Source organism: Durio zibethinus, chromosome 11 (genome assembly GCF_047325235.1).
Source record: "Durio zibethinus cultivar Kanyao isolate XHJ-2024 chromosome 11, ASM4732523v1, whole genome shotgun sequence".
Classification (NCBI taxonomy): Eukaryota; Viridiplantae; Streptophyta; class Magnoliopsida; order Malvales; family Malvaceae; genus Durio; species Durio zibethinus.
In genome coordinates, this window is record NC_143172.1 from 27,063,688 (window position 1) to 27,086,723 (window position 23,036).

Consider the following 23,036-nt stretch of genomic DNA (forward strand, 5'->3'; position numbering starts at 1 on the left):
TTTTATTTTTTTGGGATTCTTTCTAATTTTTCATTTTTAAAAAATAAATTATTTATTATGGTGGTTTGTTTTTTTTTTGTAAAATGTCAACAACAAAATTGCTTTGTCTTTTAAAAAATGGGTGTAAATTAGATTTTTTAAATTAATTTTTAGTATATATTACTTTATTAATTTTATATGTGAAATTTAAAAAAGTAAAAATAGTTTTTTACTGAGAATGGATGCTCTATTAGATAAGAATAGATGACTATGAGTATGATTCTTTTGGCAATGGAATTAAAATTGGGGATGATGATGGTTACTTTTGTACTCTTTCGGGGTTTATCTATTTTTTTTTTTCTTTTTTGGCGTTGAATGGAATGTGGTGGAGGGGGAAGTTGTTGCTGGCCTTCGAAAGAAGAGTCTAGAATAGTAGCCAAGTGTGGTAACAAACGTCAACAAATGTGTGGCCATGCCATGCCAGCCACACTGTGCAATTTCAGTGGGTTTTTGGGCCTTTTTCATCTCATGAAGAAACGAGCTCGGCCCACTGTATCATAATTAATCAGGTCAAAACTTTGCTTTGGAGTTGGGACATTGATTTCAGACATATGAACAAGTGATCCAATCTGTTACATGTTCCTTCGACAATGCAGTTTCTAGCAGCCACCGACAGAATCTGTCATCAACCTTCATACATTACTATAAAAACATTTTAAATGTGTTAATCTTTCAACGTTTGAATAGGACGACGGAGTGATTGCTTTTCTTCCCAGTGAATTCTCTTACATGAAATTGAATCTGGTGTGAGCTTGGAGGGTTAGATCAGGAAGAAGGGACATAAATCACAACAAAAAGTTTCAGATGTATGATTGCGAGATCCAAATCTGTATGAAGCCATGAATAGTTTATGGTTTAAGGTATTGCAATTTGCTACAATCTTTATTGAAACTGCAAATTAAACAAACAAGATAGAGGGAACATGTTGCACTTTGTAAAAATCTTCACCTCGAATCCTATCCACGATTGATTTCCGCATCTCTTCGATGTCCAACTCACGTAGGGCACTAAGGGATCTTGTCCCTTCAGGGAGCATCTTCAAGTTTCCACAATTGATGATCCGGAAACTCCTAAGCCTTACAACTGCACATTCTTCAAGATTTAACTCTTCCAAGGATTCCAAGGAGTGAAACTCCAGGAACTCAAGTTGAGGAAAGCCACTGACAGATATTGCCATTTTGTCTCCATCATAGGAACGTGCTTTTAGTCTCAGAATCAATAATCTTGGCAAGTTCTCAAGTATCCCTACTGAAGCTTGCTTGAGATGAGTATGTTCTAATGTCAACTGAGACAGGTTTGGTGGGAATTCCTGCGAGCTAGGTAACTGCCTTATCGTTCCTCTCATATGCAACTTGACTAGATTTTGAAGAGCAGAAAATTGTGTGAGCAATGGAAAATCAGCACCTTCGGTACGCAGGTACAGGGACTGAACTTGTACAAGTGCCACAATGGAGTTGAATATTTCATTAGCTTGCAAGCTGAAGTTTCCTCTGATTCCCAATTTCCGCAGGCTGGTTAAATTTGCAGAGTTGTTTTGCATCCATTTTTTGACATTTATCTCTGATAGAGTTTGGAGATGCTGTAGTGTGTCAATTCGCATTGGCCCCTCATATTTATGCCTACACATATAAAGAGATCGTAATTTTGTTAGCTTCCATATTACATTGGGAATTGTTTTCAGATGAAGATTTGCTGCTACATCAAGAGTCTGCAGGTTTCGCAAAGAACCTATGGCTGATGAAAGCTCCTGTAGGTTCGTCTCCTTTAGCCCCAAGTACTTCAAATGAATAAGTAACCCAATTATGCTTGGAATGGTAGTACATGGTATACCCTCCAACTCCAGAATTCTGAGCAGTTTGAAATTTTTGCCAACATAATCTAAATCGCTGCCTTCTATCTTATAAGGATCATTTCTATAATATTTAACCTGGTTTTTGTGATGATCAACTCTAAAGAAGAGAAGCGAGTGCAGATGGGGATTTGGATGCTTGCATTGTCCCCAATTGAAGGTAGAATAGATGGCATGACGACGACATCTAGCTGAAGGATGTGTATTTTGACTCCCTTGAATTTCATGAAAACTCTCAGCTTCGGCGTTCGAGATGGAGAGGTCTCGTAGTAGATCATGAAGACAACATTGTTTAACTCTGTCGTTGACACTCAATTTGGCCACTTGAACCATGTTTCTCTCAATTAACTCATTCAAGTAATCCTCTGCTACGTCCTCCATCCTTTCATCTTGCTCTGGTATCAAACTCTCTGCAATCCATAGCCTAAACAATTTATGCGTGGGAATGGGGTGGTCTTCAGGGAACTGTCTGAGATGGAGAAAACAAGATTTGAGGTAATATGGCAAATCGTTGTAACTCAAAGCCAGTATAGCTGATACCCCATTTGGGTCTTGAGCAAAGAACGAGCTCATATTGGAAAGAACCCTTTTCCATTCTCCCACATTTCTTTTTCTTGAAAGCAATCCTCCCTCACAATGATGGCTAGTGGTAAACCAGCACATTTTTCAACAATCTCTCCCCAATTTCCTCCAACTGTGGGGAACGATGGGCATCAGTGCTATCAATGAAAGCTTTCTTGCAGAACAACATCCAGCCATTTTCTTCGCTCAGAAAATGCAAGTCGTAGGGAACGCTTCTAGCATCAGCTTTGATGGCAATACTCCTGTTATCACAATGATGGCTAGTGGTAAACCAGCACATTTTTCAACAATCTCCTCCCCAATTTCCTCCAACTGTGGGGAACGATGGGCATCAGCGCTATCAATGAAAGCTTTCTTGCAGAACAACATCCAGCCATTTTCTTCGCTCAGAAAATGCAAGTCGTAGGGAACGCTTCTAGCATCAGCTTTGATGGCAATACTCCTGTTGCGAGTCGTAAGCATCACTCTGCTTCCATTACTTCTGTGTGGAAAGGCCTCAGACAGAGAACTCCATGCTTCTATGCTCCATACATCATCCAAGACCACCAAATACCGTTTTTTTCGAAGGTGGTCATAGAGAACTTCTTCCAATTCTTCTTCCCGCAAAGATTCCAACTTTCGTCCTGTTGTCGCCACTTGCTTTATAATTGCCTGAAGTATGTCTCTGGTACTGAATTCCTGGGATACATAGACCCATGCTCGGGTAGGAAAACGAGCCTGGATTTCACCATGATTGTAGACCTTTTTGGCAAGAGTGGTCTTGCCAATGCCTCCCATTCCGACTATTGAAATTGCATGCCATTGGTCCTCAGTTTGGACAAGTTGTGTCACCAGCTTAGCTATATCTTCGTCCAGGCCAACAATATCCTTTTCTTCACCGCGAGGAGATGATCTTCTCTGCTTCCGGAGCCTCTTCCTTGCAGTGCTCCCATCTCCAATGTTCTTGATACCATACTTTTCACGACTCTCAGATATATCAGGGATTCTTCCCTGGATGGCCATGAGCTCCTTCGCAATCTTGGAGCGATGTTTCCAATCTAGGAAAATGGAAGCACACCTTCTGATGGGGTTCTTTTTCTTGACGGAATCAATTCTGAGGATGAATGTGTCAATGATATCCTCAACATCATAAGCTACATTTCTAATATCCGAAACCCAGTTGCGCACTCTCTCATCATCATCTTGCTTTGCATCTGCATCCCTCAAGAAACATCGCATCCGCATCAATTCATCTTGTAGACGCACAACTTCATCTAGAACATTTTTTTTAAAATCAATCTCTTCGAGTATGTAAACTAGCCTTTCTACCACAATGGAAACAGCAGCTTCAGCCATGCCAAAACACTTTAATATCTTCTAATTGATCTGAAAGGCGTTTGTCCCGAATAAAGGAACTACAATTCAATTCAGTTTACTCTTACATTCAAACCCAGAAGAAGCTTTGGTGTTTATCAAAGATGCAGGAGTCAACATCAACAGAAATCCACCCTCTCTTTTACCTCAAAAGTCATCAAACCCACACTTTCATCTCACTATATCCGCTTGTATACTCTTAGATCTAGCATACTATCTATGGAGGTTAATTTCTTGTAGATCTAGTTTGATAGAGAAAAAAAAGAAGACAACTCAGTAAAAACTTAACTTTTCTCATAGCTTATCATAGTCATAGAAGTGTTCAGATCTCATCTTTTGGAGGGGGCAGTGGAACTGTGGAAAGTGTTCCAGTCCAGGCTTTGTAGCTTCAGCAGCTTGTAAATATCGCCAAAAAGGTTTCCCAGTACAAGCCGAGTTGCTCCAGCTTGTGGATGTTGTTGTAATCCATCTTCCAGGTGCAAACATGGACTTGTTTGCTTGTCTTGTTAGCTGGGTCACTTTTGAAGTTAGATCCAAGTTTCTGTCTGGATTGAAGTTCTGATGTAAAGTCTCTTATCAATCCGCGTATGGTTTAGCACGTTGTAAGTAAACGCCGTATTGTAACTCTTCTGCAGCAATAATGATATAAGGTTTTGGCGTTTTACTTTGTTTTGGTTTACAACAGCTTTAAGTCAATAATAATGACCCTTTCGAGAAAGGTTGCTTTGGTTCGCAACGGCTTTAAGTCAATGATAATCGACCCTTTCTAGAAAGAGGCAATGAAGGGTTTTAGGTGTGAACTGAAATGAAAGCAGACCTTTTTTCTACTAATTGAAAGATGAAAAACAGCGATTTGTTTCGCATCTTGTATTCTCTCTTTGCGCCGCCCTATCTCACCAGACAACCTTGTTCATCTCTTACTCTCCCTCTATCAGTTTTTTTCTCTGTTCTTCCTAGTCTCGATCTGATTGAAGTTTGACGGCTGCTTGGAAATCTGTATGATCATGTCGTACAAAGGAACAGAACCTGCAGCATAGCCCATTAGGCCTCCATTAGAGGGGTAAGGCAGTAAAATCCCGTCTACTTATGGTCAGCCCTCCAATTTCCATTCTGACTCTGTACATCCTCCTATTGTTGGGGCCATTAGATTTTCAGTTTTGTATCATTTCTCTTCCTCCATTGTCATAAGCGTCCATTTTCAATCTTACATTCATGGAGATTTCTTGCTTTCATAGTTTGGTGTTGTTAGTTCACTTCTTTATATTGTGCATAACCCGTCTTCACTCATTAATCACTGATCAATCTGCGCTTCTGGCCTTGAAAGCCCATATCAATCCCGAAACTCAAAATATCTTGGCAAACAATTGGACAACAGATGCTTCTGTTTGCAATTGGATTGGTATTACTTGCGGTGGCCAACCCCAGAGGGTCATAGCCTGGAATATTTCTTCCATGGATCTAGAGGGCACCATCCCTCCACACATTGGAAACTTATCTTCCCTACAAATAATTGATCTCAGCTTTAATAGACTATCTGGTAGACTTTTCTTTTTCTTTTTTTTTTTTCAACTTTTTAATAAACAAATTGTTCATGAGGTGATCTATCTTGATGATAATGTCTTTGTAGGTACAATTCCTGGGGAAATAGGTTATCTAACCAATGTAAAGAATCTGAACATTTCATATAACCACCTTACAGGTGCAATTTTATTTGCCTTTTTTAATATTTGCCAAGATATGCCATCATACTTTTTAGTGTTTGAACTGCTTGAATTTATCCAGGTCACATACCAAGCAGTATTGGAAACTGTACATTGCTCGAGGAAATAAACTTCAGTGAAAACAACTTGACAGGTACTTTATGCTTTTGTAGTTACAGCATTATCAGGCTGTTTGCTTAGGTCCCAACTCCTCAAACAAACTCCATCTTGAAAAGGTTTGAGTTTGCCGCTGGATCTGTACTGGTGCTGGTTGATTAGATGGATCTTGGCATAAAATGGACTGTGGGGAAAGACGCTCCGGTGAGAGGGGGGTTGGATGATTTGTGTACTCTTAGTTAAGTCTCACGGATCTAAGGGAGAGTCTTGAATCCCACATCGAACATAATAGGAGGGTTCTTGGGATATAAAAGGGTTCACACCATCTTCGTCTTGTGAGGCGTTTTTTGTAGGATAAAACCGTGAGGCCAGAGGAGCCAGAGCGGACAATACTTCATAAGGGTGTGAACCGTGGCGATCAGGCTGATCTGGGACCCCGGAAGGGTGAATGCCCGGGTCCCGGAACCGCGCGGGTTCGGAGCTTAAGTCTCGACCCGTGACAAGTGGTATCAGAGCCAGCCTTAAACCGTTCGATCCACGCTAAGCACCTCGAGGGAGATAGGTAGGGTGGCCGGCCTCCGTGACGAAAGCGTCACGAGATTGGGTGTGAGAGAATGTCACGGACCTAAAGGGGAGTCCTGAATCTCACATCGAACATAATAGGAGGGTCTCTGGGGTATAAAATGATTCACATCATCTCTGCTTTGTGAGGCGTCTTTTGTAGGACAAAACCGTGAGGCCAGGGGGGGCCAGAGCGGACAATACCTCACAAGGGTGTGAACCGTGACGATCAGGCTGATCTGGGACGCCGGAAGGGTGAATGTCCGGGTCTCAGAACCACGCGAATTCGGAGCTTAAGTCTCGACCCGTGAGACTGAGCCTGTGTATACAATGTCCTGTCATGGAGGTAGTGTTATGGCTGTGATAATGTTGCATTACAAAGAAATACCCTGCATTACTAGGAGCCATCAACACTAAATGAAAATTGCGCAGCTCTATACCTCATTTCTTTAGGAGATAGAAATATAGTATGGAATCAAGTAGGATAGCGTAGCATGTGAACTTTTTGTCATACAGAAGGACAGATCATAGCATCTTTTCTGGAGCTAGAATCCACCATTGCGTATTTTAGGGAGGTTGCTTTATATTGTCCATTATAAGTTCATGTTTATTTATTTCCTTCTGTAGCTAGGCTTGATCTGGAAACAACCTTCTTGAAAGATTACATTTCTTCCTCTTTGTACTTCTTAATGCAATAATTGTTAAGAATTGTGAGTAGAAACAGCAGAATCAAATTGCTGAAGTAAATATTGGTGGTTTCCGCTTTGTCCAGGTGCACTACCACCGGAGATTGGAAATCTTTCCAACCTAAAGGCATTGAGAGTTAATAATAACTTCTTAAGGGGCATTATTCCGTCAACAATCTTCAATATCTCAGCATTACAAGTTGTCTTGCTATATGAAAACTCTCTTTCAGGAAACCTTCCATCAAGTATAGGCTTCTTCCTTCCAAATCTTGCCGAGCTTCACCTTCGGGGAAATGAACTTCAGGGAATAATACCTTGCTCCATCTCTAATGCATCCAAGCTCACTCTCTTGGACTTGACAGATAACTTCCTTACTGGCAGAATTCCTAATTCTATTGGTAATCTGAGAAATCTCCAGAAACTTGAATTAGCCCTTAATAACTTAACCAGTGGATCCTCCACGGTGGGATCAAATTTTATTTCTTCATTGACAGATAACAGGCATTTGAGAAGGATTGTGCTATCAGGCAATCCTCTCGGTTCCATCCTCCCCATGTCCATTGGTAATCTCTCCACTTTTCTTGAATACTTTTTGGTTACTGATTGCAAACTTAAGGGCTTCATTCCTGCTGAACTTGGCAATTTAAGCAGCTTGATAGCCTTAGAGCTGGGAAAAAATGGATTGACTGGTAATATTCCAAAGACAATTGGAAGACTACAAAAGCTGCAAGGTTTACACCTTCAAAGCAATAGATTGCAAGGAACCATCTTGTCTGAACTTTGTCAATTGGGCAGCTTGGTGCACTTATCCTTAGGTGGTAATGAGCTTTCTGGATCAATACCAGAATGCTTGGGTAATCTTAAAGCTCTAAGAAATATCAGCTTAGGCTTTAACAGGTTAACTTCCATGATACCCTCAAGCTTGTGGAGCCTAAATGATATCCTGGCCATAGACTTGTCATCAAATTCTCTACAGGGGTCTCTTCCATTAGAAATTGAAAATTTGAAGGTTGTGACTGAAATTGATTTGTCAAATAATCAGTTATCAGGTTACATTCCTAACAGCATTGGGAATCTCAAAATGCTTGTGTATCTTTCTTTAGCAGAAAATAAATTACAAGGCTCTATTCCAGAATCTTTTAGTGGTTCTATAAGCTTAGAGTTCTTGGATCTTTCTGTTAACAACCTCTCTGGAGTAATTCCTATGTCCTTGGTAAAGCTCCTTTATCTTCAATATTTTAATGTGTCTTCTAATGAACTCCAAGGAGAAATTCCCAGTGAAGGACCCTTTGCTAATTTCTTAGCCCAATCATATGTGATGAATAAAGCACTTTGTGGTGCAGCACGATTGCAAGTTCCACCATGCAAAACTGGTACCTCCAAAGGAACACGGAGAACTCTTTTTCTATTTCTCAAGATTTTTTTTCCAATGATTGCATTATGTTGTATGCTATTACTGATCCATGTGTTGGTAAAACAGTACTTCCAAAAAGGGATGATAGCTGTTCTTCCAACAAAAAGAAGAACAATTTTGTACCAAGAAATTGCGCTAGCAACAGATGGATTTAGTGAAAGTAACCTACTTGGCACTGGGGGGTTTGGTTCTGTTTACAAGGGAACAATGATAGAGGAGAAGAATGTTGCAATAAAGGTTTTCAATATGCATACAGAAAGAGCATTAAGGAGTTTTGAGGATGAATCCAAGTTATTGTCCATTATTCATCATCCTAATATTGTCAAACTGATTAACAGTTGCCGTGATGATGATTTCAAAGCCTTGGTGCTAGAATACATGCCTAACGGGACCTTGGACAAGTGGCTTTACACTCATAATTATTTTCTGAATCTCTTGCAAAGACTTGACGTAATGATAGAAGTTGCATCAGCTATGCTTTACCTTCATGCAAGACATGTTGTTCACTGTGATTTGAAACCTAGCAATATCCTGCTAGACGAAGATATGGTCGCTCATGTTAGTGATTTCAGCATTGCCAAAATCTTAGATGAGCAGAAGGCTGTAAAACAAACCTCAACCATGTCCACTGTTGGGTATATGGCACCAGGTAATGTTTCTATTTTGATTTATATTTGCATTATATAATTCATGTATGCATGTAATTTTTCTTTATCTGAATAATGCATTTCTATCTTATATATAGAGTATGGATCAAGTGGAATTATATCTGAAAAAACAGATGTGTATAGCTTTGGTAATCTACTGATGGAAACATTTACCAGAAAGAAACCCACAGATGAAATGTTTGATGGAGAAATGAACTTGAGGCGCTGGGTATGTGAGTCATTACCTCGTGCAGTAGATAGAATAACAGATGCAACTTTACTTGAGGCTGATCAGGAAGCCATAGCTGCCAAAAGAAAATGTATACTATCAATCATGAAAGTGGCGAGGTTTTGCACTGCAGAGTTGTCCGTTGAGAGGAAGACTATGACAGAAGTTGAAGAAGAGCTCCAGAGGATCAAAAAAAATTATTTAAGAGACACTGAATGGTCAGACCAAAGGGAAATATATCCAAGTATTTCACGGCAAGAACTTCTATTAGCAACGGATGGCTTTAATGAAAGTCAAATAGTTCAGTATGGGGAATTTGGTGTCTTGTACAAAGGAAAAATGCCATCACCATATGGGCATGATGTATACAGAGCAATAAAGGTTTTTAATCGAAAAAAAAGAAGGCGGGAGAGTTTTGCAGTTGAATCTGAAGCACTGTCCTTTATTCGCCATCGGAATGTTGTCAAAATCTTGAAGATGTGCAATGAAGTTGATTTTAAAGCATTGGTTCTGGAGTACATGCCCTATGGATCTCTGGAACAATGGCTTCATTACAATGATGATGACAGCCCCTTAAGGAATATCTTGACAATGCTTAATACAATGATAGATGTGGCATCAGCTTTGTGCTACCTCCATACAATGTGTGTCATTCACTGCAATTTAAGACCTAGCAATGTTCTACTAGATAATGACATGGTTGCACATGTTAGTGATTTTAGCATTGCCAAACGCGTAAGTGAAAGAACTGCAGCAACAAAAACCGCGACTAAGGCCACTGCTGGATATATGGCTCCAGGTGATGTTTCTCATCATGTTCAACTACAAAATATCATAACATCATGCATTATATTGGATTTTTTATACTTAATGCATTGATACTATTTTGATGTAGAGTATGAATCAACTGGAACTGTTTCTGAAAAAACTGATGTTTATAGCTTTGGTATTCTACTGATGGAAACATTTACCAGAAAGAAGCCCACAGATGAAATATTTAACGGTGAAATGAACCTCAGGCATTGGGTATGCTCTTCATTACCTCATGCAGTTGAGAGTATTGTAGATTTCACTTCGCTGCAATCTTGTTGGAGAGACTTAGCTGCTGATAGGACATGTATATTATCAATCATGGAAGTGGCCTGTGGTTGTACTGCAGAGTCGCCCGATGATAGAATGACTATGACAGTAGTTGCAAACAAGCTCGTGAGGATCAAAAAAGAGTATCTAAGTGGGAGGAGATAGCTTTAATATGACACCACAGATTTTTTTTCCTTTTACTTCTTTTACTTTTTCCTCTCTTCTCTTGTTCCTGCTTTTCTAAATTAAGGGGTAACAGATTGTTCCTGTCAGAAACAGGGCGCAGAAGAGTGCTTTAGTGATTCATCACATGATAAAACATGTTTTTCTTGTATGATTGTGTTCATTAATTCAGAACCAATATACATCTCTACCCTTTTTAAATTAAAAATATACGTCTCTCCTTTAGCATTGCTGTAGGACAATTTAAAAACTAACCAGACTAAAACTGCGGAAATAATAGCCTTATTGTTATCAAACTTGATTACAGGTTTGTTACCTTTTCGACTAAGGTGCAAAGTGACTCCAAGATTTTTGTTTTGACATTTCATGAACTTTTCTTTGATCAACTCGTAGTGAAAAATTGCTACAGTGGTTGAGTAGGATCCTCATTGATCACAGTGCAAAAACCATTTGACTTGGCAATGAAGGGAGAAAATTTATTCATCAGTGTAAGTAGAATCTGTTTTTCATATAAAATCACGATATTGAAAATCGACATAAAACGTATTTGCCTAAAGGTAAAAGAAAAAGAAAGAACTCTTCATTGGTTTTCAACAATGCAAAATAACTTTGATATTATATGGAGTAATAGTGCTTGGCTACGAATATTTTTCTCAAGTCTGGAACAGAAACAACATTGTAGCCGTCAAACATAGCAAGGCTATTATAAGACTTTGAATTCCACCAATGATATACCCACTTGAAGTGGGAATAACAATTGAAGGATTGTTGTTCTTCGACGCAGGCTGCGGAAGTGTAGTTCCAGGCTGTGCTTCAGGGGCACCAACAGTCGAAGATGTTTGATCACCTTCGACGTTTACTTGAAGCTTCATGCCTCCAAGACAATGCAACCTGTTACCATAAACGAAATATCTGGCACCAACATTTGACAATGTAACAGTTGTGTTCCCATTGGAAAATGTTCTCAGAGTATCCGTTGTGTTGCAAGTTTTGAAACTTTTTTTGGTTACCTCGCTTACACTGTGATATGATGAGTATTGGAACACTACAAGAAACAGAAAACAAATGAAATTTGTCACTAAACTCAACAGAAGAAAGGATATTAGGGTTCCTTAATTGCTTGTGACATGAACAAAAAAAAAAAAAAAACTCGTTATCTTTTCTAAGATGGCAACAAGACACTTACATAGAACATCACCAACACTGAATCTCTTGTCACTAACCCATGAATCAATGTCAGTACTTATGTCCCAGCCGGATGTGTCCCCAACCACGTACGTTGTAGCATCACTTGTTAATGCAAAGCAGAAAATAACAAGAAAACAAAGCAGAATCAGCTTGGCCATGAATGAGAGATTAATTGATGTTTTTGAGATGATGAAATTCGGCATTGTATATGTACCTCAGGGTTGCTTATTATTAGATGACCTACCTTTAGAACTGCAAATATCCTTTTGTTTGTTGTGTCATATATATGTATTATTTTTTAATGATTGACATTGAGTGAACAACTAAGAAAGATATCTAATTATTAGCCAGGCCCTTTTGGACCTTTCCTTTTCCATTGTTTTTGTTGCAATTGGAAAACAAGTGGTTAAAATTTGTTGGGTTACATTAATATGGCTGCTTTGCTGTAAATCTAGTTAAATCACTAGTTAATACCCAACCTCCGTTTTGGTCACCCCTGGAACTCTCTGGAACGCCAGTTCAACGCCCCAAAAACACCCCGCACCGAACTGAGCAAACCGCTGACCAGGAGCCGGGACGTCGTCGTCCGGACCCTGAGCGATGGCGGAGTTTTCCATTGACGGGGTTGGCTTGTTGTTGGCTCCGAAGCCGAGGTTTTTCAGGATGTTCATGGGGGATTTGTAAACGAAAATGGATCGTTTGGCTTGAGGGAAAGGGAAAGAAAGTCGAGAGAAAGAGAAGGGAAGTTTTGGAGAGATCGAAAAGAAAGGTTTAGAAATGAGAGAAGAAGAAGAAGAAAAAGAAGTGGCAAGTGTAAGACTCCGTAACACTGTTCTTGGGTATTGGAGTTGGAAAGAACAAAAACGGTGAAAATTATTTTGCTTTTAAAAATTGTTTTTTTTTGGGATTCTTTCTAATTTTCATTTTTAAAAAATAAATTATTTATTATGGTGGTTTGTTTTTTTGGTAAAATGTCAACAACAAAATTGCTTTATCTTTTAAAAAATGGGTGTAAATTAGATTTTTTTAAATTAATTTTTAGTATATATTACCTTATTAATTTTGTATGTGAAATTTAAAAAAGTAAAAATAATTTTTTAGTGAGAATAGATACTCTGTTAGATAAGAATGGATGACTGTGAGTATGATTCTTTTGACAACGCAATTAAAATTGGCGGATGATGATGGTTACTTTTGTACTCTTTCGGGGTTTATCTATTTTTTTTACTTTTTTGGCGTTGAATGGAATGTGGTGGAGGGGGAAGTTGTTACTGGCCTTCGAAAGAAGAGTCTGGAACAGTAGCCATGTGTGGTAACAAACGTCAACAAGTGTGTGGCCATGCCAGCCACACTGTGCAATTTCAGTGGGTTTTTGGGCCTTTTTCATCTTAAAGAAACGAGCTCGGCCCACTGTATCATAATTAATCAGGTCAAAACTTCGGACTTTGCAATTGGGACATTGGTTTCAGACATATGAACAAGTGATCCAATCTGTTACATGTTCCTTCGACAATGCAGTTTCTAGCAGCCACCGACAGAATCTGTCATCAACCTTCATAAATTACTATAGCAACATTCTACATGTGTTAATCTTTCAACGTTTGAATAGGACGACGGAGTGATTGCTCTTCTTCCCAGTGAATTCTCTTACATGAAATTGAATCTGGTGTGACCTTGGAGGGTTAGGTCAGGAACAAGGTACATAAATCACAACAAAAAGTTTCAGTTGTAAGACTACGAGATCCAAATCTGTATGAAGCCATGAATAGTTTATGGTTTAAGGTATTGCCATTTGCTACAATCTTTATTGAAACTGCAAATTAAACAAACAAGATAGAGGGAACATGTTGCACTTTGTAAAAATCTTCACCTCGAATCCTATCCACGAATGATTTTGGCATTTCTTCAATGTCCAACTCACGTAGGGCACTAAGGGATCTTGTTCCTTCAGGGAGCATCTTGAAGTTTCCACAATTGATGATCCGGAAACTCCTAAGCCTTACAACTGCACTTTCTTCAAGATTTAACTCTTCCAAGGATTCCAAGGAGTGAAACTCCAGGAACTCAAGTTGAGGAAAGCCACTGACAGATAGTGCCATTTTGTCTCCATCATAGGAACGTGCTTTTAGTCTCAGAATCAATAATCTTGGCAAGTTCTCGAGTATCCCCACTGAAGCTTGCTTGAGATGAGTATGTGCTAATCTCAACTGAGACAGGTTTGGTGGGAATTCCTGCGAGCTAGGTAATTGCCTTATCGTTCCTCTCATATGCAACTTGACTAGATTTTGAAGAGCAGAAAATTGTGTGAACAATGGAAAATCAGCATCTTCGGTAAGCAGGTACAGGGACTGAAGTTGTACAAGTGCCACAATGGAGTTGAATATTTCATTAGCTTGCAAGCTGAAGTTTCCTCTGATTCCCAATTTCCACAGGCTGGTTAAATTTGCAGAGTTGTTTTGCATCCATTTTTTGACATTTATCTCTGATAGAGCTTGGAGATGCTGTAGTGTGTCAATTCGCATTGGCCCCTCATATTTATGCCTACACATATAAAGAGATCGTAATTTTGTTAGCTTCCATATTACATTGGGAATTGTTTTCAGATGAAGATTTGCTGCTACATCAAGAGTCTGCAGGTTTCGCAAAGAACCTATGGCTGATGAAAGCTCCTGTAGGTTCGTCTCCTTTAGCCCCAAGTACTTCAAATGAATAAGTAACCCAATTATGCTTGGAATGGTAGTACATGGTATACCCTCCAACTCCAGAATTCTGAGCAGTTTGAAATTTTTGCCAACATAATCTAAATCGCTGCCTTCTATCTTATAAGGATCATTTCTATAATATTTAACCTGGTTTTTGTGATGATCAACTCTAAAGAAGAGAAGCGAGCGCAGATGGGGATTTGGATGCTTGCATTGTCCCCAATTGAAGGTAGAATAGATGGCATGACGACGACATCTAGCTGAAGGATGTGTATTTTGACTCCCTTGAATTTCATGAAAACTCTCAGCTTCGGCGTTCGAGATGGAGAGGTCTCTTAGTAGATCATGAAGACAACATTGTTTAACTCTGTCGTTGACACTCAATTTGGCCACTTGAACCATGTTTCTCTCAATTAACTCATTCAAGTAATCCTCTGCTACGTCCTCCATCCTTTCATCTTGCTCTGGTATCAAACTCTCTGCAATCCATAGCCTAAACAATTTATGCGTGGGAATGGGGTGGTCTTCAGGGAACTGTCTGAGATGGAGAAAACAAGATTTGAGGTAATATGGCAAATCGTTGCAACTCAAAGCCAGTATAGCTGATACCCCATTTGGGTCTTGAGCAAAGAACGAGCTCATATTGGAAAGAACCCTTTTCCATTCTCCCACATTTCTTTTTCTTGAAAGCAATCCTCCCATCACAATGATGGCTAGTGGTAAACCAGCACATTTTTCAACAATCTCCTCCCCAATTTCCTCCAACTGTGGGGAACGATGGGCATCAGCGCTATCAATGAAAGCTTTCTTGCAGAACAACATCCAGCCATTTTCTTCGCTCAGAAAATGCAAGTCGTAGGGAACGCTTCTAGCATCAGCTTTGATGGCAATACTCCTGTTGCGAGTCGTAAGCATCACTCTGCTTCCATTACTTCTGTGTGGAAAGGCCTCAGACAGAGAATTCCATGCTTCTATGCTCCATACATCATCCAAGACCACCAAATACCGTTTTTTTCGAAGGTGGTCATAGAGAACTTCTTCCAATTCTTCTTCCCGCAAAGATTCCAACTTTCGTCCTGTTGTCGCCACTTGCTTTATAATTGCCTGAAGTATGTCTCTGGTACTGAATTCCTGGGATACATAGACCCATGCTCGGGTAGGAAAACGAGCCTGGATTTCACCATGATTGTAAACCTTTTTGGCAAGAGTGGTCTTGCCAATGCCTCCCATTCCGACTATTGAAATTGCATGCCATTGGTCCTCAGTTTGGACATGTTGTGTCTCCAGCTTAGCTATATCTTCGTCCAGGCCAACAATATCCTTTTCTTCACCGCGAGGAGATGATCTTCTCTGCTTCCGGAGCCTCTTCCTTGCAGTGCTCCCCTCTCCAATGTTCTTGATACCATACTTTTCACGACTCTCAGATATATCAGGGATTCTTCCCTGGATGGCCATGAGCTCCTTCGCAATCTTGGAGCGATGTTTCCAATCTAGGAAAATGGAAGCACACCTTCTGATGGGGTTCTTTTTCTTGACGGAATCAATTCTGAGGATGAATGTGTCAATGATATCCTCAACATCATAAGCAACATTTCTAATGTCCGAAACCCAGTTGCGCACTCTCTCATCATCATCTTGCTTTGCATCTGCATCCCTCAAGAAACATCGCATCCGCATCAATTCATCTTGTAGACGCACAACTTCATCTAGAACATTTTTTTTAAAATCAATCTCTTCGAGTATGTAAACTAGCCTTTCTACCACAATGGAAACAGCAGCTTCAGCCATGCCAAAACACTTTAATATCTTCTAATTGATCTGAAATGCGTTTGTCCATTCAGTTTACTCTTACATTCAAACCCAGAAGAAGCTTTGGTGTTTATCAAAGATGCAGGAGTCAACATCAACAGAAATCCACCCTCTCTTTTACCTCAAAAGTCATCAAACCCACACTTTCATCTCACTATATCCGCTTATATACTCTTAGATCTAGCATACTATCTATGGAGGTTAATTTCTTGTAGATCTAGTTTGATAGAGAAAAAAAAGAAGACAACTCAGTAAAACCTTAACTTTTCTCATAGCTTATCATAGTCATAGAAGTGTTCAGATCTCATCTTTTGGAGGGGGCAGTGGAAATGTGGAAGGTGTTCCAGTCCAGGCTTTGTAGCTTCAGCAGCTTGTAAATATCGCCAAAAAGGTTTCCCAGTACAAGCCGAGTTGCTCCAGCTTGTGGATGTTGTTGTAATCCATCTTCCAGGTGCAAACATGGACTTGTTTGTGTTAGAAAAATGGGTCCAGTCCCATGTAAGTGGTTTTGGACCAAGTAAAAGTCATGGGCTTTGATATTTTATTTTACACAGAACCCTAACTACTTAATAAAAAAGAGGTGGGATTGTTTTATGTGTGTGTCGACAACCAAACAGAGAAAGAAGAAAAGCCAGGAAAAACAGAGAGAGAAAAAGGAGAAGGGAGAGTTGGTTAAACGGAAGTCGATCCGTGGTCCGATTGAGTTGGAACCTTGTAAGGAGGTTTATGATTCAGAGTTATACATTTTGAACGGTGAAGATCGAGTTTGAAGCTCTCTAGGAACAAATCCAGGGTGTATTTATTGAGTCACTTATTTGGTAAGATTTCTTCAATTATTTCTTTAGTTTTTGATTAGCTCTAGTTTTAGCTAGAGAAGAATTTTGTATAACTATTATTTGATAGTGAAGATTTTTTTGGTGGTCCGTGATTTTTCCCTCTACACTGAAGGATTTTTCACGTAAATCTTGATGTGTTTTATTTTTCCTGCGCATTTGATTATTGATTGTTGTCTATTGCTTCTGTATTATTGTGAATATTGCTTCAGACGCAACAGTTTGCTTGTCTTGTTAGCTGGGTCACTTTTGAAGTTAGATCTAAGTTTCTGTCTGGATTGAAGTTCTGATGTAAAGTCTCTTATCAATCCGCGTATGGTTTAGCACGTTGTAAGTAAACGCGGTATTGTAACTCTTCTGCAGCAATAATGATATAAGGTTTTGGCGTTTTACTTTGTTTTGGTTCACAACGGCTTTAAGTCACTAATAATGACCCTTTCGAGAAAGGTTGCTTTGGTTCGCAATGGCTTTAAGTCAATGATAATCGACCCTTTCTAGAAAGAGGCAATGAAGGGTTTTAGGTGTGAACTGAAATGCCCCCGGTATGGCACAAAGCAGACCTTTTTTCTACTAATTGAAAGATGAAAAACAGCGATTTGTTTCGCACCTTGTATTCTCTCTTTGCGCCGCCCTATCTCACCAGACAACCTTGTTCATCTCTTACTCTCCCTCTATCAGTTTTTTTCTCTGTTCTTCCTAGTATCGATCTGATTGAAGTTTGACGGCTGCTTGGAAATCTGTATGATCATGTCGTACAAAGGAACAGAACCTGCAGCATAGCCCATTAGGCCTCCATTAGAGGGGTAAGGCAGTAAAATCCCGTCTACTTATGGTCAGCCCTCCAATTTCCATTCTGACTCTGTACATTCTCCTATTGTTGGGGCCATTAGATTTTCAGTTTTGTATCATTTCTCTTCCTCCATTGTCATAAGCGTCCATTTTCAATCTTACGGTCATGGAGATTTCTTGCTTTCATAGTTTGGTGTTGTTAGTTCACTTCTTTATATTGTGCACAACCCGTCTTCACTCATTAATCACTGATCAATCTGCGCTTCTGGCCTTGAAAGCCCATATCAATCCCGAAACTCAAAATATCTTGGCAAACAATTGGACAACAGCTACTTCTGTTTGCAATTGGATTGGTATTACTTGCGGTGGCCAACCCCAGAGGGTCATAGCCTTGAATATTTCTTCCATGGATCTAGAGGGCACCATTCCTCCACACATTGGAAACTTATCTTCCCTACAAATAATTGATCTCAGCTTTAATAGACTATCTGGTAGACTTTTCTTTTTCTTTTTTTTTTTCTCAACCTTTTAATAAACAAATTGTTCATGAGGTGATCTATCTTGATGATAATGTCTTTGTAGGTACAATTCCTGGGGAAATAGGTTATCTAACCAATGTAAAGAATCTGAACATTTCATATAACCACCTTACAGGTGCAATTTTATTTGCCTTTTTTAATATTTGCCAAGATATGCCATCATACTTTTTAGTGTTTGAACTGCTTGAATTTATCCAGGTCACATACCAAGCCGTATTGGAAACTGTACATTGCTCGAGGAAATAAACTTCAGTGAAAACAACTTGACAGGTACTTTATGCTTTTGTAGTTACAGCATTATCAGGCTGTTTGCTTAGGTCCCAACTCCTCAAACAAACTCCATATTGAAAAGGTTTGAGTTTGCCGCTGGATCTGTACTGGTGCTGGTTGATTAGATGGATCTTGGCATAAAATGGACTGTGGGGAAAGACGCTCCGGTGAGAGGGGGGTTGGATGATTTGTGTACTCTTAGCTGAGCCTGTGTATACAATGTCCTGTCATGGAGGTAGTGTTATGGCTGTGATAATATTGCATTACAAAGAAATACCCTGCATTACTAGGAGCCATCAACACTAAATGAAAATTGTGCAGCTCCATACCTCATTTCTTTAGGAGATAGAAATATAGTATGGAATCAAGTAGGATAGCGTAGCGTGTGAACTTTTTGTCATACAGAAGGACAGATCATAGCATCTTTTCTGGAGCTAGAATCCACCATTGCGTATTTTAGGGAGGTTGCTTTATATTGTCCATTATAAGTTCATGTTTATTTATTTCCTTCTGTAGCTAGGCTTGATCTGGAAACAACCTTCTTGAAAGATTACATTTCTTCTTCTTTGTACTTCTTAATGCAATAATTGTTAAGAATTGTGAGTAGAAACAGCAGAATTAAAATGCTGAAGTAAATATTGGTGGTTTCCGCTTTGTCCAGGTGCACTACCACCGGAGATTGGAAATCTTTCCAACCTAAAGGCATTGAGAGTTAATAATAACTTCTTAAGGGGCATTATTCCGTCAACAATCTTCAATATCTCAGCATTACAAGTTGTCTTGCTATATGAAAACTCTCTTTCAGGAAACCTTCCATCAAGTATAGGCTTCTTCCTTCCAAATCTTGCCGAGCTTCACCTTCGGGGAAATGAACTTCAAGGAATAATTCCTAGCTCCATCTCTAATGCATCAAAACTCACTCTCTTGGACTTGACAGATAACTTCTTTACTGGCAGTATTCCTAATTCTATTGGTAATCTGAGAAATCTCCAGAAACTTGAATTAGCCCAGAATAACTTAACCAGTGAATCCTCCATGGTGGAATCAAATTTTATTTCTTCATTGACACAAAACAGCCATTTGAGAAGGATTGTGCTATCAGGCAATCCTCTTGGTTCCATCCTCCCCATGTCCGTTGGTAATCTCTCAGCTTTTCTTGAATACTTTTTGGTGTCTGATTGCAAACTTAAGGGCTTCATTCCTGCTGAACTTGGCAATTTAAGCAGCTTGATAGCCTTAGAGCTGGGAAAAAATGAACTGACTGGTATTATTCCAAATACAATTGGAAAACTACAAAAGCTGCAAGGTTTGCACCTTCAAAGCAATAGATTGCAAGGAACCATCTTGTATGATCTTTGTCAATTGAGCAGCTTGGTGGAATTATTCTTAGGTGGTAATGAGCTTTCTGGATCAATACCAGAATGCTTGGGTAATCTTAAAGCTCTAAGAAATATCAGCTTAGGCTTTAACAGGTTAACTTCCATGATACCCTCAAGCTTGTGGAGCCTAAATGATATCCTGGCCATAGACTTGTCATCAAATTCTCTACAGGGGTCTCTTCCATTAGAAATTGAAAATTTGAAGGTTGTGACTGAAATTGATTTGTCAAATAATCAGTTATCAGGTTACATTCCTAACAGCATTGGGAATCTCAAAATGCTTGTGTATCTTTCTTTAGCAGAAAATAAATTACAAGGCTCTATTCCAGAATCTTTTAGTGGTTCTATAAGCTTAGAGTTCTTGGATCTTTCTGTTAACAACCTCTCTGGAGTAATTCCTATGTCCTTGGTAAAGCTCCTTTATCTTCAATATTTTAATGTGTCTTCTAATGAACTCCAAGGAGAAATTCCCAGTGAAGGACCCTTTGCTAATTTCTTAGCCCAATCATATGTGATGAATAAAGCACTTTGTGGTGCAGCACGATTGCAAGTTCCACCATGCAAAACTGGTACCTCCAAAGGAACACGGAGAACTCTTTTTCTATTTCTCAAGATTTTTTTTCCAATGATTGCATTATGTTGTATGCTATTACTGATCCATGTGTTGGTAAAACAGTACTTCCAAAAAGGGATGATAGCTGTTCTTCCAACAAAAAGAAGAACAATTTTGTACCAAGAAATTGCGCTAGCAACAGATGGATTTAGTGAAAGTAACCTACTTGGCACTGGGGGTTTTGGTTCTGTTTACAAGGGAACAATGAAAGAGGAGAAGAATGTTGCAATAAAGGTTTTCAATATGCATACAGAAAGAGCAATAAGGAGTTTTGAGGATGAATCCAAGTTATTGTCCATTATTCATCATCCTAATATTGTCAAACTGATTAACAGTTGCCGTGATGATGATTTCAAAGCCTTGGTGCTAGAATACATGCCTAACGGGACCTTGGACAAGTGGCTTTACACTCATAATTATTTTCTGAATCTCTTGCAAAGACTTGACGTAATGATAGAAGTTGCATCAGCAATGCTTTACCTTCATGCAAGACATGCTGTTCACTTTGATTTGAAACCTAGCAATATCCTGCTAGACGAAGATATGGTCGCTCATGTTAGTGATTTCAGCATTGCCAAAATCTTAGATGAGCAGAAGGCTGTAAAACAAACCTCAACCTTGTCCACTGTTGGGTATATGGCACCAGGTAATGTTTCTATTTTGATTTATATTTGCATTATATAATTCATGTATGCATGTAATTTTTCTTTATCTGAATAATGCATTTCTATCTTACATATAGAGTATGGATCAAGTGGAATTATATCTGAAAAAACAGATGTGTATAGCTTTGGTATTCTACTGATGGAAACATTTACCAGAAAGAAACCCACAGATGAAATGTTTGATGGAGAAATGAACTTGAGGCGCTGGGTATGTGAGTCATTACCTCGTGCGGTAGATAGAATAACAGATGTAGCTTTACTTGAGGCTGATCAGGAAGCCATATCTGCCAAAAGAAAATGTATACTATCAATCATGAAAGTGGCTAGGTTTTGCACTGCAGAGTTGTCTGTTGAGAGGAAGACTATGAGAGAAGTTGAAGAAGAGCTCCAGAGGATCAAAAAAAATTATTTAAGAGACAGTGAATGTCAAGTCCAAAGAGAAATATATCCAAGTATTTCACGGCAAGAACTTCTATTAGCAACGGATGGCTTTAATGAAAGTCAAATAGTTCAGTATGGGGAATTTGGTGTCTTGTACAAAGGAAAAATGCCATCACCATATGGGCATGATGTATACAGAGCAATAAAGGTTTTTAATCGAATAAAAAGAGGGCGGGAGAGTTTTGCAGTTGAATCTGAAGCACTGTCCTTTATTCGCCATCGGAATGTTGTCAAAATCTTGAAGATGTGCAATGAAGTTGATTTTAAAGCATTGGTTCTGGAGTACATGCCCTATGGATCTCTGGAACAATGGCTTCATTACAATGATGATGACAGCCCCTTAAGGAATATCTTGACAATGCTTAATACAATGATAGATGTGGCATCAGCTTTGTGCTACCTCCATACAATGTGTGTCATTCACTGCAATTTAAGACCTAGCAACGTTCTACTAGATAATGACATGGTTGCACATGTTAGTGATTTTAGCATTGCCAAACGCGTAAGTGAAAGAACTGCAGCAACAAAAACCGCGACTAAGGCCACTGCTGGATATATGGCTCCAGGTGACGTTTCTCATCATGTTCAACTACAAAATATCATAACATCATGCATTATATTGGATTTTTTATACTTAATGCATTGATACTGTTTTGATGTAGAGTATGAATCAACTGGAACTGTTTCTGAAAAAACTGATGTTTATAGCTTTGGTATTCTACTGATGGAAACATTTACCAGAAAGAAGCCCACAGATGAAATATTTAACGGTGAAATGAACCTCAGGCATTGGGTATGCTCTTCATTACCTCATGCAGTTGAGAGTATTGTAGATTTCACTTCGCTGCAATCTTGTTGGAGAGACTTAGCTGCTGATAGGACATGTATATTATCAATCATGGAAGTGGCCTGTGGTTGTACTGCAGAGTCGCCCGATGATAGAATGACTATGACAGTAGTTGCAACCAAGCTCGTGAGGATCAAAAAAGAGTATCTAAGTGGGAGGAGATAGCTTTAATATGACACCACAGATTTTTTTTCCTTTTACTTCTTTTACTTTTTCCTCTCTTCTCTTGTTCCTGCTTTTCTAAATTAAGGGGTAACAGGTTGTTCCTGTCAGAAACAGGGCGCAGAAGGGTGCTTTAGTGATTCATCACATGATAAAACATGTTTTTCTTGTATGATTTTGTTCATTAATTCAGAACCAATATACATCTCTACCCTTTTTAAATTAAAAATATACGTCTCTCCTTTAGCATTGCTGTAGGACAATTTAAAAACTAACCAGACTAAAACTGCGGAAATAATAGCCTTATTGTTATCAAACTTGATTACAGGTTTGTTACCTTTTCGACTAAGGTGCAAAGT

The 23,036-nt window shown here is 39.1% G+C and overlaps 5 protein-coding genes across 14 annotated transcripts; 2 read left to right on the forward strand and 3 right to left on the reverse strand.

Moving 5' to 3' along the window:
- Window positions 1-824: 824 nt before the first annotated feature.
- On the reverse strand, window positions 825-4,811 carry LOC111291332 (putative disease resistance protein At1g50180). Its single transcript, XM_089768592.1, has 2 exons — window positions 2,711-4,811; window positions 825-2,518 (listed from the first exon to the last, which is right to left on the reverse strand). Exons 1-2 carry the CDS (start codon window positions 3,803-3,805, stop codon window positions 938-940), a joined length of 2,676 nt encoding a protein of 891 aa, XP_089624718.1. The 5' UTR covers window positions 3,806-4,811; the 3' UTR covers window positions 825-937.
- LOC111291330 (uncharacterized) lies at window positions 4,602-10,648 on the forward strand. 6 transcript variants are annotated; one of them, XM_022883003.2, is made up of 7 exons: window positions 4,602-4,883; window positions 5,148-5,360; window positions 5,451-5,522; window positions 5,606-5,677; window positions 6,974-8,950; window positions 9,047-9,976; window positions 10,073-10,648. In XM_022883003.2, exons 2-7 carry the CDS (start codon window positions 5,276-5,278, stop codon window positions 10,420-10,422), a joined length of 3,486 nt encoding a protein of 1,161 aa, XP_022738738.2. In that variant the 5' UTR covers window positions 4,602-4,883; window positions 5,148-5,275; the 3' UTR covers window positions 10,423-10,648. The 6 variants fall into 6 exon arrangements, with proteins under 6 accessions (XP_022738738.2, XP_022738737.2, XP_089624712.1 ...); XM_022883002.2 differs by having other exon boundaries at window positions 4,762-5,360; XM_089768586.1 differs by having other exon boundaries at window positions 4,762-5,360; window positions 10,152-10,648.
- Window positions 10,649-10,998: 350 nt separating this feature from the next.
- Window positions 10,999-12,591, reverse strand: LOC111290341 (uclacyanin 1-like). The gene is made up of 3 exons (XM_089768595.1): window positions 12,103-12,591; window positions 11,627-11,730; window positions 10,999-11,485 (listed from the first exon to the last, which is right to left on the reverse strand). Exons 1-3 carry the CDS (start codon window positions 12,297-12,299, stop codon window positions 11,094-11,096), a joined length of 693 nt encoding a protein of 230 aa, XP_089624721.1. The 5' UTR covers window positions 12,300-12,591; the 3' UTR covers window positions 10,999-11,093.
- An 806-nt stretch (window positions 12,592-13,397) lies between these two features.
- On the reverse strand, window positions 13,398-17,357 carry LOC149516246 (putative disease resistance protein At1g50180). The gene has a single exon (XM_089768594.1). It carries the CDS (start codon window positions 16,116-16,118, stop codon window positions 13,449-13,451), a length of 2,670 nt encoding a protein of 889 aa, XP_089624720.1. The 5' UTR covers window positions 16,119-17,357; the 3' UTR covers window positions 13,398-13,448.
- A 16-nt stretch (window positions 17,358-17,373) lies between these two features.
- On the forward strand, window positions 17,374-22,906 carry LOC149516247 (uncharacterized). Of its 5 annotated transcripts, none has more exons than XM_089768588.1 (7): window positions 17,374-17,775; window positions 18,040-18,252; window positions 18,344-18,415; window positions 18,499-18,570; window positions 19,232-21,208; window positions 21,305-22,234; window positions 22,331-22,906. In XM_089768588.1, the coding sequence occupies exons 2-7, from the start codon at window positions 18,168-18,170 to the stop codon at window positions 22,678-22,680; spliced, it is 3,486 nt and encodes a 1,161-aa protein (XP_089624714.1). In that variant the 5' UTR covers window positions 17,374-17,775; window positions 18,040-18,167; the 3' UTR covers window positions 22,681-22,906. The 5 variants fall into 5 exon arrangements, with proteins under 5 accessions (XP_089624714.1, XP_089624717.1, XP_089624713.1 ...); XM_089768591.1 differs by having other exon boundaries at window positions 22,410-22,906; XM_089768587.1 differs by having other exon boundaries at window positions 17,374-18,252.
- Window positions 22,907-23,036: the final 130 nt, after the last annotated feature.

Excerpts from the sequence above, each read along its gene's own strand:
- LOC149516247 (XM_089768587.1), top strand. The coding sequence starts at position 17,928 with ATGGAGATTTCTTGCTTTCATAGTTTGGTGTTGTTAGTTCACTTCTTT. Across the intron at positions 18,571-19,231 it reads CAGTGAAAACAACTTGACAG|GTGCACTACCACCGGAGATT; the intron begins GTACTTTATGCT and ends CGCTTTGTCCAG. Across the intron at positions 21,209-21,304 it reads TGTTGGGTATATGGCACCAG|AGTATGGATCAAGTGGAATT; the intron begins GTAATGTTTCTA and ends TCTTACATATAG.
- LOC111291332 (XM_089768592.1), bottom strand. The coding sequence starts at position 3,805 with ATGGCTGAAGCTGCTGTTTCCATTGTGGTAGAAAGGCTAGTTTACATA. Across the intron at positions 2,519-2,710 it reads CCATCATTGTGATAACAGGA|GGAGGATTGCTTTCAAGAAA; the intron begins GTATTGCCATCA and ends CATCATTGTGAG.
- LOC111290341 (XM_089768595.1), bottom strand. The coding sequence starts at position 12,299 with ATGAACATCCTGAAAAACCTCGGCTTCGGAGCCAACAACAAGCCAACC. Across the intron at positions 11,731-12,102 it reads GTGACCAAAACGGAGGTTGG|TGATGCTACAACGTACGTGG; the intron begins GTATTAACTAGT and ends TGCATTAACAAG. Across the intron at positions 11,486-11,626 it reads CAGTGTTGGTGATGTTCTAT|TGTTCCAATACTCATCATAT; the intron begins GTAAGTGTCTTG and ends TGTTTCTTGTAG.
- LOC111291330 (XM_089768583.1), top strand. The coding sequence starts at position 5,036 with ATGGAGATTTCTTGCTTTCATAGTTTGGTGTTGTTAGTTCACTTCTTT. Across the intron at positions 5,523-5,605 it reads TTCATATAACCACCTTACAG|GTCACATACCAAGCAGTATT; the intron begins GTGCAATTTTAT and ends GAATTTATCCAG. Across the intron at positions 9,977-10,072 it reads TGCTGGATATATGGCTCCAG|AGTATGAATCAACTGGAACT; the intron begins GTGATGTTTCTC and ends ATTTTGATGTAG.
- LOC149516246 (XM_089768594.1), bottom strand. The coding sequence starts at position 16,118 with ATGGCTGAAGCTGCTGTTTCCATTGTGGTAGAAAGGCTAGTTTACATA.